We start from the raw sequence: 14469 nt of genomic DNA on the forward strand, positions 1-14469 counted from the left end.
AGCTATGGGAGGAAACCAGAGAATGTGGAGGAAACCCCACGCAGAACAAGTTGCAGAACACAAAAAAAGAACTCCACGCAGAAAGGCGCCCGGGTCGGGCGATCGAAACCAAAGGTGCTTGCTGCTACTGGTCGAGTGCTCACCGTCAATGTGGGGCATGGTTACGGTGAGCTTGATGAGGTTTGGGTGGTCGGGGTCGTCTGGCCCCGTGTAGCGGAGTTTTGCCGAGAAGGGCTCGGCCCCCACTGTGCCCGGAATTCGCGGCTGGCAAAGCCCTGTCGGAATCGAGATGCCGCAGAGCCACGGAGGAATATTTTCACATTACCAAGCAACACACAGCCATCTCTCAGTCAATAGCAGAAGCTGGATATAACTTTCAGCCGACGAGAATAAACGCTCGCTAGCTGTGTGGGTGGCCGAAAGATTGATTGACTGACTTATTGGCTGTCACACCGACAATCTGGTTCACCGAGTGGTTGGCTGGCTATGTGACTAGTTGTCAGTCTGGCTGGGGTGCCTAGATAGCTGATTGGCTATGTATCCATTTGGCTGTAAGGCTTTCTAGATGGCAATCTGGATGGTTGTCTGTCAATCTGGCTAGCTGTCTGTCTGTCTCATTGACTGGCTTGAATCGCAGGGCCTATTTTAAGTAAATGTTAACACTGACCACAGGGCTCTGTCATGTATTCATTTAAGTACACGGCATAGGGTTACAGGGTACAGAGCAACAGTTACAACAGTTACAATGTTGGATACAGAGCTGCTATAGTTACCATTCCTATATTTTCATGGACCATTTATAGATTTATCATTGACCAAAGTAGGCTCAACATTGAGCATTTTGAACGTCACTAACTGATAAATAGGTCTCAACTAAATGGACGGCCGGTTGGGTGGTTGTCTCATTGGGTACCTCGCCGTTTGTCTGGCTGTCAAATTTGTCTGGATGGCCATCTGGCTATGTGATTGTCCATCCATCCATCCATCCCTTCCATCCATCCATCCTCACCTTCCTCCTTGCTGATGACCATGATGGGACTGAGCAGCTCGAGGCCCTCCTGTCCCGTGGAGCCGACGGCGCGGGCGGCGCACTGCACGCGCGATCCCGGGGCGAAGTAGATGGCGTCGAGCGTGATGCTCTTGGTGTTGGTGAAGAACGTGTCCGTGTCCACCTCCCGCATGGGGCTCGTGACTCCGTCGGGCCCCGTCGGGGCGCTCACGAGCCAGCGGTAGCGCGTCAGCGTGTCGTTGATGTTCTCCACCGAGCAGATGGAACCCGTCTTGTCGTACTCCGAGTACTTGGGGTTGCATGCCTGGTGTGGGGGAGCGGGGTGTGCAAGCGGGGAGCAAATGGAATCGCCGATCACGGATCGACAGATAGCCACGGTTGCACCGCACAAACCTTTTCAGGTCTCAAGAAATGCAGAAGACCTGCGAAACAGCGGTCGCGGTGCAACAAGGCTGGAGCAATGTTTATTTTGATCACAACATTAGGTGATGGAAATATTCAACCACAAAGTGTGCGTTATTTTGGTCACCGACGACCTCGAGTGGACGAAAATCATCAAGCGTGACGGTGCCTATAGCTGCCTACCAGGGATTAAAGTAAGACGGACTTTGACGAGACAAAATTAACGAGTCTAAATGAAGATGTAGACAAAGATAATTGAGTAACTTCTCTTATTTTTTTTTACCAAGTTCACTGGTTGGCTGATAATATATGGGTAGGAAAAATAACACGCCCCTCACACCAACATTTATTAACTCAGAGTCGACGAAACATTTGAGTGCTTTAGTCGACCAGACTAAGAGAAAACCTTTGACTAAAATCCAGAGGTTGTCGTCGGCTAGAGCCGTAGCTCTTAATGCTCCGCTCCACGGACCACCGGGCGTCGACAGTGCCGTCGGAAGTGCCCCCACCGTGGAACCGTTGCAGATCCAAATATATATATAAAAGAAATCCCCAAAACATGGTGGTCTATGAAATTAAACTTGAGAGATCGCGTGGTCCCTGGGTCCTGGAAGATGGGAGCCACAAAACTGTGACTGGAATAAAAAGTGGCAACTAAACTAACGTGCGCTGTGGAACGGCGTGCTGACAAATCAGGCACCCAATTTTAAAATCAGTCATCATTCAGGACATCAAGGAGGGGGGCGGCATTGGCTATGTGCGTTTGCCTCCAGGTCGCGGCAGTGCGGCATATGGCGGGCATGGAGACTGTATCCCCAAGTCGTGCATTTCGGCAAAGCGCCTGTTCATTCGGAATAAAGAGCCTTCAATTAATTCCTTTAACCTTCCCTGCAAACATCGGGTGAACGCGCGAAGGGCGCAACAACACACGGACCGTGACGCAGACGACGGGGTAGCCAGCGTGCGGGTGGGCGTTCTCCTTGCTGCGCGACGTGTCGTCGTAGATGAGCAGCGACACGACCTGCGGCACTGACGGGAACGTCACGTCCGCCATGCTGTCCATCTCCTCGATGTAGACGATCGCTCGGCTCATCTGTGCGCGGTCACCGTCGGGAGGGGAGGGGACACCAAAGACACCAAACCGCGCAACGTCGTGAACTCCACTGGCTCCTGGCTTCACGTAGGAGAGTACATCATCGGCGCATATGTTGGATTTGCCATGCCCTGTTAACGTAACACGGGGCAATTGTTTATTAAATGGTATTCAATGGTTGCAACTCGCAATGTGCGCTTGTTAGAACTCGCATAAGGCACAATGGCTAGACTTCCCAGAACAATGGTGGTTGTGGTTGTGTTGGCAGTCGGGGTGTAACATTTGTGGCTATAGTGAAGTATTGGTGGTTGGTAGTTTCACATCGGGGTTGTGGTGAATTGTTGGTGGTTGTGGTAAAGCATCAGTGGTTGTGGTGGTGGAGTGTTGGTGGTTGTGGTAGCGTGTTGGTGGTTGTGGTGGCGTGTTGGTGGTTGTGGTGGCGTGTTGGTGGTTGTGGTGGCGTGTTGGTGGTTGTGGTGGCGTGTTGGTGGTTGTGGTGGCGTGTTGGCGGTTGTGGTGGAGTGTTGGCGGTTGTGGTGGAGTGTTGGCGGTTGTGGTGGTGGAGTTTTGGTGGTTGTGGTGGCGTGTTGGCGGTTGTGGTGGAGTGTTGGCGGTTGTGGTGGTGGAGTGTTGGTGGTTGTGGTGGCGTGCTGGTGGTTGTGGTGGAGTGTTGGCGGTTGTGGTGGTGGAGTGTTGGTGGTTGAGGTGCTACCTGTGTCTCAGCGATCATATTCTCGTCCGGTTTGAGGTGGATAGTGAAGGCCTCTCTCATCTCCCGCTCACCATCGTACAGGATCTCCACCTCCACAAAGTGCTGCGTCTCTCCTTCCTTAAACTCCAGCTCTAGCAACAGCGAATTACCACAGCAGCATAATCAGTAACAGGCAGTAGCACTTGCAAATTATAACTAGGCTAATGACATCAATAACGATGATTTACAAATTCAGTCCCATACCTAATCAAAATCACTTACCTTCAATGGAATGCATTTCATGAATTTCACCACATTAAAGCTATTTAATAGTCATTGGTATTTATGCAATACAGATCACGACAATCATATTTATGGAGGACAGTTTTAGGTAATTGTAATATAAATGTAATTTGAGTAGTGATGCTGGTCCAAATATGATGACGTCACATAATGCCCAACATCCACTTTACAAAGGAGCAGCTCACATTGCCAATTCTCGACCACAATCAGCATTGGCATTGTTCACAATCACATCCAAGGAAAGTAAATGGAACAAAAACATGAAAGTGGCAGAGTACGTGAGTTAGTTCATTTAAGAATGCGCAACGCTTAAAATCTATTTTATCACGAGTTCGCAATATTCATACGTTGTAAGCTCCATGAAAACAGTCCCGTCTTACATTTCCCACCGAACTCTGGGAATTATATCGAGAGTTCAGAGAGCAAGAGAGGAACACGTGGAATGAGGGAAGGGGACACACACACAGACACACGGTAGGTTAAAGGCGTCGTTGGGGGACTCACCCTCGGATATGGGGTGGTAATCCTCCCCAGAGGTGGCCGAGCCGTCCTTGGTGTGCACGCGCACCACCGACAGCTTGGAGGCGTCGCCCACCCGCACCACGGGCACGCGCACCACCGCCACGCCGCCCGCCTCTGTGGGCTCCTTCACGCTGAACTTGGTCTCGTTGAACCTGATGATGGGTTCTGCGACGAGCGGTGGGGAGGGGGGGAGGACGCGCGGAGACAACTCGGTGACGATGGGTTTACAAAAATCTCTGCAAACGCATCGTGGGGTGGGGGGGGTGGAGGGCCGGTCGCACCGCACCAACGAGCTGTAGGGATTTGTCTCAGCCGGGTCCGTCTGGGTCGGCGACTCATCAGTGACAGCGGTGCACCTGGCTTCAGACTACGGATGCTAGGCGTGATAGAAAGGAGAAGCGTACAGCGGCTAAGATGTGGAATCCTCAGAGTTAAAGCATTGTACGATATATATATCTCATGCTTCGCTCAATGTACAATTCCACCACTCACTCAGGATTGTTCAAAAGGAGATGATCACTACGCAGTGCCTAGTGGAGCTGCAAACCACTGACTTTCTTTTTGACGAACAGACACTTCTGCGAAGACATTAATCGTGAATTTCTACCTGCAGGAATTACAGTTTAATAAGCGTCATCATATTTCACCCAAATATTTCTCAGTTTCAGAGATTTTAAATGAACTTCATAAAATGTGTGATTTTTGTTCTCCAATAACTGCAACCCCAAGCTCTGTCCAATTATATATATATTTTTATAATCCGACATCACAGCAGGCGCCACTTACTGTCGGTGTCATCCTTGATCTTGATCACCGTCTCATTCTGCTCGCCGATCGACGCCCCGAAGGGCGACTCGCTCTTGGGCGAGCCGAGCACCAGACGCAGCTCCTCCTCCTCCTCGTGCAGCTGATCGTCCTCCAGCACCACGGTGCACGGCTTCTCTATCTCGCCTGCGGGGAGCCGGCGGCGGCGGCAGCGATCACGCGGCCGCGTCGAAGGAGCGGAGCTCAGTGTGACCGCGTGGCTCGGGGCTCACAGCAACGAGTCAGCACCGCTTGCTCAGACCCTGGGGGTTTGAATCTAAACACAAACTATAAACTGCGCTTTTTTTGGGGTTTGGTTTTGCCAGGTAAGGTCCACTGAGCTATATAGCTCTTTTTTCAGAAGCGACGTGGCCACAAATGATAGCCCAATGCAGCGGCTTCAAATGTGGAAATTTATAGCAGCCAAATGCTCCAAATGCATGTTCCTAAATATGAATATGGGTTTTGGCTGCCGACGGTTAAGTCAGGTTCTGACGTTGATTGAGTTTATGGTCTCAGCCAGGATATCTACAGCTTCATATAACCCCATGATATTAAAGTTCTTCACTTTATTTGACTTAATGACATTTTCTGAGAATAACCGTTTTGGTTTCGGTGACATATCAGACGAACATTTTCTGCACGACACGCAAAAGGTGTGACCCCAGCATGCCTCGAGATAATTATTGAAGAAATGACTATTTCAGAAATTGTTCTGTGATGTCAACTTCCAAGGCTATACCTATCTGCAATAATCCGTGTCATCTCATGACATGACAGCGATATTACATTTGGTACATACTTGGAAAAGCAATAAGCGGCTCTCTGCTTTAAAAAGTAGTCCACTTGTTAATATGCCTCTATCTCCACCCAACAAAGACAGAGATTCCCTGTATAGCCTTAACGGACTGTTGGGGAAAGTGCTGTTAGCGAGTACCTTTGAAGGTCGGCACGGCACACGAGGGGGTGGGTGGCCAGCACCTTTTGTCTCTCTCGTGGTGATCTTTACACGCTGTACCGGGTACTCATTACGGGAGGCCCAGGACCGGTTCAGATAATCGTCACTGTTGGTGGCCGTAAGCGGGAATCGAACTCGGCTCGCCGGGTTTGTAGCGACTCATCCCCTCCCCACTAACAAAGACAAAGATCCCCGAAAAAGAGCCTTAATGCACACACACACACACTGGCCCCGGCGGTCTCACGGCCGCACCTGGTAGGAAGGAGACGATCGAGTCGTCGGTGTTGGGCCGCTCCTCGTAGTCGGCCATCACCTCGGCGCTGCCCTGCCGCGTGTAACAGCGCACGGACGAGCGGTGGCTCACGTCGCCGCTCCGGTACACCACCGCCGACACGGCGCCGTCGTTCTCCTGCGCCGAGTACGACGCCTCCTTGAACTGCACCTTCGGCACTGTTGGGAGGGCGACGAATAACACAGAGCCACATTCGCGTAAATGATCATAATAATTGAGTACGTTTGGTATCGCGCCATTCTCGTAGCGCCAGGCTGTCACAGAGGCGCTTTGCTTCACAGACGAGCGAGGTCTGCCAGTTCGGTGCGATGTTGCTACGCGGGGGGTTTTCAGGTAATTTGGCAATTTTTTGCCCATGGCCTTTTTTTTAATGGCGTCATTGGATCTTTAACGTCGAATTGTGACGTAAACGGCAAGAAGATGTTTTTTTTTGTTTCATACACCCACAGTATTAGCCAGGGTCGCCGCAGGGCTCAAACCAGGAACCTCTACGATTAGAGATAAACACGCCAATGGTCGACCATGTCGCACTGGGAAAGTATTCATTACATTTTGATTTAAAGCTTTCGTGACTGCAGGGATTCATATTCTTGGTTCTTTCGGTAAAGCCACGTAGACTTTACCGAAAGAACCAAGAATATATATTCATTGCATGTTATTTAATTAATTGTACTTAATTAATTGCTTCCCCATGAAAGTGATCGATTGTCAAAAAATTCTAACTGACGTAGCCTTTCATTCCGAGTAATAAAATACAAACAACAATGCAGAAAATACATTCACCGATTCATTCACTCTGACATGAGGTGGGGGTGGGGGGGGGGTGGTGTTGATGTGGAAATCTGGCGTGGAGTGACGCTCACAGTCGGAGATGGAGTCGTTGATGACGACGACGGTGCGGCTCGGCTCTCCCAGCACGGCGTTGACCGCCATGCGCAGCACCAGCTCGAAGCTCTCGGGGCCCTCCAGCACAGGCTTGCCCAGGTCGTCCAGGATCGTCACGCGGAAATTTTGCATCGTCACGCCTGGCGCAAAGTCCAGGTTCCGGCTGATTCCTACATAGTCCACTCCAGCTGTTTCCCCCCCCCCCCCCCAGGGAAGTGGGTGGTGCACAAAAATAAAATAATATTTCAGAGTCATCATCATTATGATGATCAACGTTATAATTGCAACACTGTCATCAACATCATCATGAACACTACCACACTATTCTCAAAATTACCATCATCATCATCATCATCATCATCGATTCCTACAAGAATGATATACACATTTTGCGCTGTCCAAATTGGGTCATGAGTAGATTTCAATCGAAGGCCCTGCATTATATTATTTCCTTACGCAAATACTCTTCGCCTTCTTGTGCAACTCAACCAACCACCGCGACGTCAATTCCCTTGGCCATCGTCTAACTTCCCCCGCCGTCAACCGATCGCCACGAAGCGCGGCGCCCCGTTACCTTCAGCCGAGACGGGCTCCGTCTTGCGGGATCGCACGGTCACCGTCGCCGTCTTGGAGAGGTCCGTTCCCGTGCGCCAGACGCGCACCTCCACGAAGCCCGCGCTCTCGTCCACGTGGTATTCGGTGTCGCCAAAATAAAACGACGGCTCTGGTCGCGCAAGAGTAGCGAGCACGAGGCAAGCGAATCAATGAGATACACGCTCATAGATCGAGGGTTGGGATGGTTGCTGTGCTGTAATCACTAGCACACCGGGGTTAATAATCCGCGACGGCGGATGAAACGGTAGGCCAAGTTTCTAAAATCTCTCCATCCACTCCCCCACTTCTGTCCGTCCACCCGGCAGGATGAATAGGTGCCGCACAGAGTTAGTTGACCGACAGGTTGCGTGTGGTGGGGTAACAACACCTGTTTCAAGACGTCTGTCGCCAGTGTGGAAAAGTAGGCCAAAGGCCCTCTAGAGGGCTTCTCGAGAGCTCCCTCGATTGGTGGCCTTTCCACCAGCAGTGCCCCGTGCGAGTAAAGTCGGACCATTTGGTATCGTGCACCCGAATGCGTGCTGGTCACACAGAGTGTAAGCCCCTTTGGGATGACACTGTTTTCACACTGTCTTGCAAACACTGGCTCAGACTCAAGGATGGATTGTGAACATCTGCCGGTGACTGGTTCCAGGTCTTCGGGCCCGAGGTCACGGCGATACTGCGCACAATCTTTACGCGCGGGTACAGCAAGGCAAGTGGTTGCTAGGGCTGCATCTTAACTTTTACTTTTTTTTAATGAACCAATTGCTAACTATCGAGTGCAAGCATTGTTGAAAAAGGAACTTTGAAAATGTTACACTTTCCTTCCATTACTCCGCTTGGTCAAATCGTGTCTTCGAAAAATATGTGTTAATATATCTTCATAGCAATTTAATTAATTATCACTATAAGCACGATCCTGCTGCTAACGCATAAATATATTTACAAATGAAAAAAAAGCGAATGAATGTTTGCCTTATATATGGATTTTTGTTTGTTTGTTATTAATTCACAAGCACAACTACATTGATTATTCTCCCTGTTGACAGTTATTGATGATTGTGCAATGGATCAGTAAAATCGTGGAGAGTGTTGCCACGTCAGTTTGATGGCACTTACATCCCGGGTGTCCACTCATCTACTGCTGTCAGCAACGAGCCACGGAGGACATTCCGCATTGCTGAAGATTAGGAGTCAGCTGGAGGGAGCTGTATTGGCAATTGTATGTAATTAGGACTTAATTAGAGACCGAACTGAGTTGGACATTTCACTTAACTCAGAGCAATGTTTTTTTCATCAGAATTGTGGGTTGTTAAAATTAGTGGTCGGGTCAGCTTTTACTTTTAATTGTTTTTTTTTTAAATTACTTTTCAATTTACTGTTTTAATTGAAATAAGTTTGAAAAATAATGCTTGCAACTGGAATGAGAAAAACGACATTTTATAATGTTTCGACCCACGGCAACGTGGAGCTCCCCGATCACCATGCCAGTTACGGGGGCTGTTTCACCATACTTCACCACGCTGGTGAATGTGTGTTGGTGAAGTTGGGGGAGGGGGTGGGTGGAGACGTAGGGGGAGGGGGGAGCGAGTTAAAGGGCTAGTTCATAGATCACCGATGGCCAGCGATGATAGCGGTGGCCAGGAATAGATAGATAAGATAGATGTTATGAATTCAATAGATTGTATCTATTTCAACGGGAAGGGGCCCAATAAGCTGCTAGGCCCTGTTTCGTGGGCGCCCTGCGACGGTACAGACGTTATACACAGTACGGAATCAAACTCAGATGGCTAAGTTCACAGCATCATTTGCTAAACGCTGAACCACTGTGACATACATTTTTTACGTCCTTCTAAAAACAAAATATCCTGCTCATGATCATTTAAGCTTTACGTTTTGTTTCGTGTATTTGATATCAGTTAAGACCGGGTGAGAAATCAAGAGACCTGGATCCATCTCATTTGCAAAAGTGACAAAGGGCATTAGTAAGCCGGTAGGGGGCAATGACAACCATGTGCAATCCCAATCAAGTAATTTGTAGTGAACACGAAATACGAGAAATATTTGGCTACACACGGAAAATGCCATCCAATTACAACTCTAATCAGGAGGCCATGACATATAGCAAATACTTGAATCAGTTCACTGAGAAGAAACATCTTTGTTTTGAACATGGCAAGTGCCTCATAGAAATACAACTGAAAATTAGCTAACTGTGATTATACTAAGTTGTGCCATGTTTCTTACTTGACACTGCGTGCACAATACAAACTTTGAGTTCGTAACTAGGGCAGTTGGACTACGGCACGTGCCCAGAGTGCATTCCTCACTTTATGCTTTACACCTGTGCACGCTACACGCCACCGGTCCTCGCAAAGATGCACAGCTGTGCTTTGTTAATTGTAGGGTATACCATCTTTACAGGAGAAGAGTAGGTCTGCCTTTGATAAAAAAAAAATCTAATGTGTGACACACTCTTGTAAAATCAACCTGCATCATAAGAAAACAATGTCACATGTGCCTTTATTACCTTGAGTATACTGTATGCTGAGGGTTAAACAAATATATTTCCTCCAGATGAATTATATACTTTTAAACATAGAATGTTACCAATCCTTTCCTCTCGTGGTACTTTTAATACTGGCTTCGTTTAAGAATGTACATGCACTCTCATTTCGCAAGAAGCATGTTTTAAGCGAATATTATTGTTACATCTTAGAAATCAGAACAAAAACATTTTGCCTTCAAATGTGAATCCTATGACATATTTATCTCACTTGATTATATTAATGAACGCTTGCCGTGACAGAAGCTTCCAGACAAACCCAACAATTTATTTAAGAGTCACCTCTCGTGCACAGCCACAAACTCCCAATCAGGATTAGCCAGGTGAAGGACCGCCTGGGACATTTTTTTTGGGATGAACTTGGTGCCCTGGGGCTACACAAAAAAGTAATTTCCACCATTATACTCCAACTCACTTTTCGTTAATTACACACCCCACGTCTCAATGGCTCAAAGTAAAACCCCGGAAGGAAGAGAAGTATTTCCAATGCCTGACCTGCGATAGTTTCAGGACTTGTCACCGTGGGTTTGTGGTTACAACATTATTTTCCCTGAAGCAAGCTTTCTTTCGCGTGTTTTTTTTTGTTTGCTGAAATAAAAAAAATCACAACTCCATAATGTGGTTTGGTGGTATCCGCACGGCTTAGCGTTTGATGCGAAAGGAGAACAGATTGATAAAAAAAAAGTTTTTTTCTGCTCTTTGCAGTCGAGGGCTTATTGACGGCAGCGGGATGGAGCAACCAGGCGAGGACACTTTAAAGTGGGCTTGTGTTACAGCTGACTCAAATAAGTTAATTATAGCCTGCGAAGGAGAAATGAATAGAGCAGAAAAGTGACACCCTGCCATCCATTCATTGCGATTAATTAGGCCACGGGCAAATGGCAACGTATTGGAAGGAAGCCTGCAAACTCAATTTATCAGCTCCCTTTACGCGTCTTACAGAAATTAAAAACAAAGTAATGATTATGGGTCCCATGTGAAAGTGCGGTGGGAATGTTCGGTGAAGTAACTTTCTCCGAAGGGCGCGAGCCAAAGCTGCGAAAGCCTCCCTCGTGTGGATGCTCAGGACTCAGTCACGTGACTACAGGACACTTTATTGCTCGCAATGCTTCTTTCCTGTCTCGCTCGAGTGCTCCCGCGGGTCGATAAAATGACACGAGAGCAGAACAAAGTCTACAAATGCAGCACTCCAAACAAGGATGCCACATGTTATTTTATAAATTATCTGTGGTTGGAATGAGACCATACAATGCCCGATATGCAGGTCAGCCATTTGTCATGCGATATATGGCTTGGCCCTTGCGGTGCCTAAGGGCTTGAAATGAGGATCAGAGGCGATGCAACGAGGCGGCCTCTATTTACAGGCATGAGTTGTGCGACGAATTTGAAAGGACACAAATACCAAACCAGAGCAGGATGAAATTTGGCATGCCCCATCTTTGTTTTTGGTTAACACAGAGGCGAGACAACGTGAGAGGTTCAGTAATGATGTTGATAGCGACGGCGGCGGCTGCTGAGTGGTCGGCAGCCGCTAACAGAAACCTAGAGAGCGTTATTGCGAGAGCGAGGCGGGCCTGACGGTGCTGACCGCTACGTGCTCCCAGAGCGGCTGGCGAGGGTGACCCAGTGCGGCATTTTCATGGCAGCCTGGCCACTGTGGTACCTGGCTCCGCGTCAGTGTTTACTTGTCAGGGGCCATGGCAGCACCAGGAGTTTTTGGCACCCAGGATGGCAGCTTGCGTTACACGGGGCATCACTCACGTTTGCCCCGGGGTTTTTTTTTTTGTGCCAGCGGAATAAAAAAAACATCGCACGTAATTCATGGAGTACGTGCGGTATGTTATCGCGGGGCTTAAGTCTTTCACCTAAGATTCTCACGACTTACACGGGGCTTTAATTTACATGCCTCTCGCGCAAAGCTCTTGGCTGGATGTGGAAAGTTAAAATTGTGTTGCACGACGTTGATATTTCTCCAGATAACATCATCAGCGGAGATTTTGCTGAGGTACATGAAGCCAGAACCTGCCATCGGGTGCGGCGGAGAGGACCTCTATCAATACGATTTTGTCTGCCAGTTCAAAATTTGTGTCGATCAGCGAATTTATGTTACCAAATCGTGCTAAATTATAAAACTTACATCGCTTTAGTCATGCTATTTTATCTTACCTCAATTGATCAAAATGTCCTGTAAAAGGTAGAGTGAGAATCTTTTATTTAATTTTTTTCTGAAAAAATAATAGGTGTTGCTTGCAAAAGGTTCCTATTTGAAAATATTAACACCTGCTTATTGATAAAAATGGTAAAACCTATTCTTATTTTTTCATACTTTGATCTTGGCAAAAAGAATTCCCATTTTAAAATGATTTACCTATTATAACTATAATTTGAATGCCTGGCACAGGGCTGCAAAAAGGCCTTTAGCACGACCCCACGCTAATTTATATTCCTGATCGAGTCAACGTGTGTGCAACATGTGCCGAATGAAGGTTGTATTTATCATCTATATGTTGTGGTTCAACAGGGACAAACCATGGAGAATGAAAATACAAAGAAACCATGAGCATTAAATATAATTCTATCCATGCATACGATTTGAGAATCTGCACATGTTTGAAAGTTCCTACGAAACGTTTCGGCATAGATTTAAGGTTGAGAACTTAAAGGAATGAGGATTAGTGGCTTGAACTTTGGACATGTTAGAAAAAAAACGAAACAAGAAAGAAAAATACTTGATACGCGATTTCCTGTAAACCTTGCACATTGCAAGAGCAGGTTACGCTACGTGACCTTAAATGCGTAGCCCCCTACTGCTATTTTGGCAAATCACATTCAGCCCCGACGCAAAACTTCAATTAAATTGATATTTGGTGTTCTTTAGTCTAACGGGAATGGACGTGGGCTGTAACAATTAGGAACGGGACGCTATTTCAGCAGATTGCCTTCTAAGCCGCGCGCCGTTTAACTGTTGACACACGCACAGCGGCGGCGGATTGTTCAAGTCAATTAAAACGCTCGATTGGAAGGAAAATGGAACAGCAGCCCCAATCCATCAGGACCTCAGCACATGCTCCGAACAGTTTGGCAAGGGGGAGAGTCTGTCTTTAAGAGCCGCTCGAGCGTTAAACTCAAACTGAGAGGCAAGCGACCGGTCCCACTTTGACAAGTTCGGTATTAAGACCGTTCTTTTAATGCTATTTTAACCATTTTGTATAATGAAATGTATTTAAAAGATTAACGTCATCGCGAATGGGCTATTTGTTTGCACGCTCGGGTCTTGAAGTTCGTTATTAACGGCGACAAATAAAACCGGCAGGGTCCCAGGTTTCTTTTCAAAAAGTTTGATTCGTTTTTAGAGTAATTGCAGCAATTGAACGGTGTAAATGTTTGCCTGCTCATCAGTTAAATTAATTAATTCACGTAAAGATGTAAACGTGTAAGCCCTGCGAATTCTTGCTCACGTCACCGCTGGCAGAAGGGCCCCTACTAGAAGGAGCTCTAAAGAGCCCTTATAGATGATATTTGACCTACTCTTCCACGCTGCAAATACATCTTGGAAGAGGTGAAAGTACGCACACTCTACGTCATCCAGGTGTCACGTGCCAATCAGCTGTGCTGCACCGATTTATGTCGCAGGGTTGTGCTCGAATAAAGGAACTTTCCCTTCTATTTCAAATGTCAAAACCTCTGGAGTGCGAGTCCATTCTGCTAACCATTCTGCTTATGGCATCACCCTCTCTCTCCTACTATATCCCTATTTACAGAATGGGGGCCGGGAGGTGACATCGCACTTGAGCGGCGTCGCGGATTTCTCGCCTCGTCGCTGCTGCTGTCTGCCGCTGCGGTAGTACGGTTACCACTTGCTCGATTGCTCAGTCGTTCGATCGCTCGATCGCCCGCCCGTCCGCCGGCTTACCGTCGTCCGTGTCGGCGAGGACGACGATGCGGGCCGAGGAGAACTCCGCGCCGACGCGACCTCCCATGGGCGAGCCCAGCGTGACGTTGAAGGCCTCCTCGTCCTCGTAGAGCGAGTCGTCGATGATGACCACGCGGCACGGCTTCTCCGTCTCGCCCTTGTCGAAGCGCAGGACGCTCGTGAGGTCGTCCGCGCGGCTGATGTAGTCCGAGTAGGAGAGCACCGAGCTGGGGATGGTGCCCGTGGCTGTGTCTGCGGCGGCGATGATAACGACATGAACCATCAGTTGAACACGTCGACTTTCGTGACCGATATTATTCATAATAAAGGTTTTTGGGTTAGATCACGTAAATATAAATGTGTCGTGAACCCACCACCACCCGACACAGCCAATTAGTAAGGTTTGTCACGTGAACGAAACGTGCCAATCAATTACT

General features: G+C 47.9%; 1 protein-coding gene across 1 annotated transcript in view; it reads right to left on the reverse strand.

The window, feature by feature from the left end:
• LOC116942858 (FRAS1-related extracellular matrix protein 2-like) overlaps positions 1–14469 on the reverse strand; it is a 66413-nt gene that overhangs the window by 16366 nt on the left and 35578 nt on the right. Inside the window, exons 6-15 of the mRNA XM_032955237.2 lie at positions 14033–14284; positions 7534–7683; positions 6938–7147; positions 6035–6232; positions 4807–4971; positions 4003–4185; positions 3217–3347; positions 2346–2504; positions 1010–1313; positions 144–275 (exon numbers count right to left, since the gene is read on the reverse strand). Of these exons, the coding sequence (XP_032811128.1) occupies positions 144–275; positions 1010–1313; positions 2346–2504; positions 3217–3347; positions 4003–4185; positions 4807–4971; positions 6035–6232; positions 6938–7147; positions 7534–7683; positions 14033–14284 (1884 nt within the window). The remainder of the gene's footprint in view (positions 1–143; positions 276–1009; positions 1314–2345; positions 2505–3216; positions 3348–4002; positions 4186–4806; positions 4972–6034; positions 6233–6937; positions 7148–7533; positions 7684–14032; positions 14285–14469) is intronic.

Source organism: Petromyzon marinus, chromosome 16 (assembly GCF_048934315.1).
Source record: "Petromyzon marinus isolate PM22_M1 ecotype Great Lakes invasive population chromosome 16, UKy_Petmar_22M1.pri1.0, whole genome shotgun sequence".
NCBI classification, from domain to species: Eukaryota; Metazoa; Chordata; class Hyperoartia; order Petromyzontiformes; family Petromyzontidae; genus Petromyzon; species Petromyzon marinus.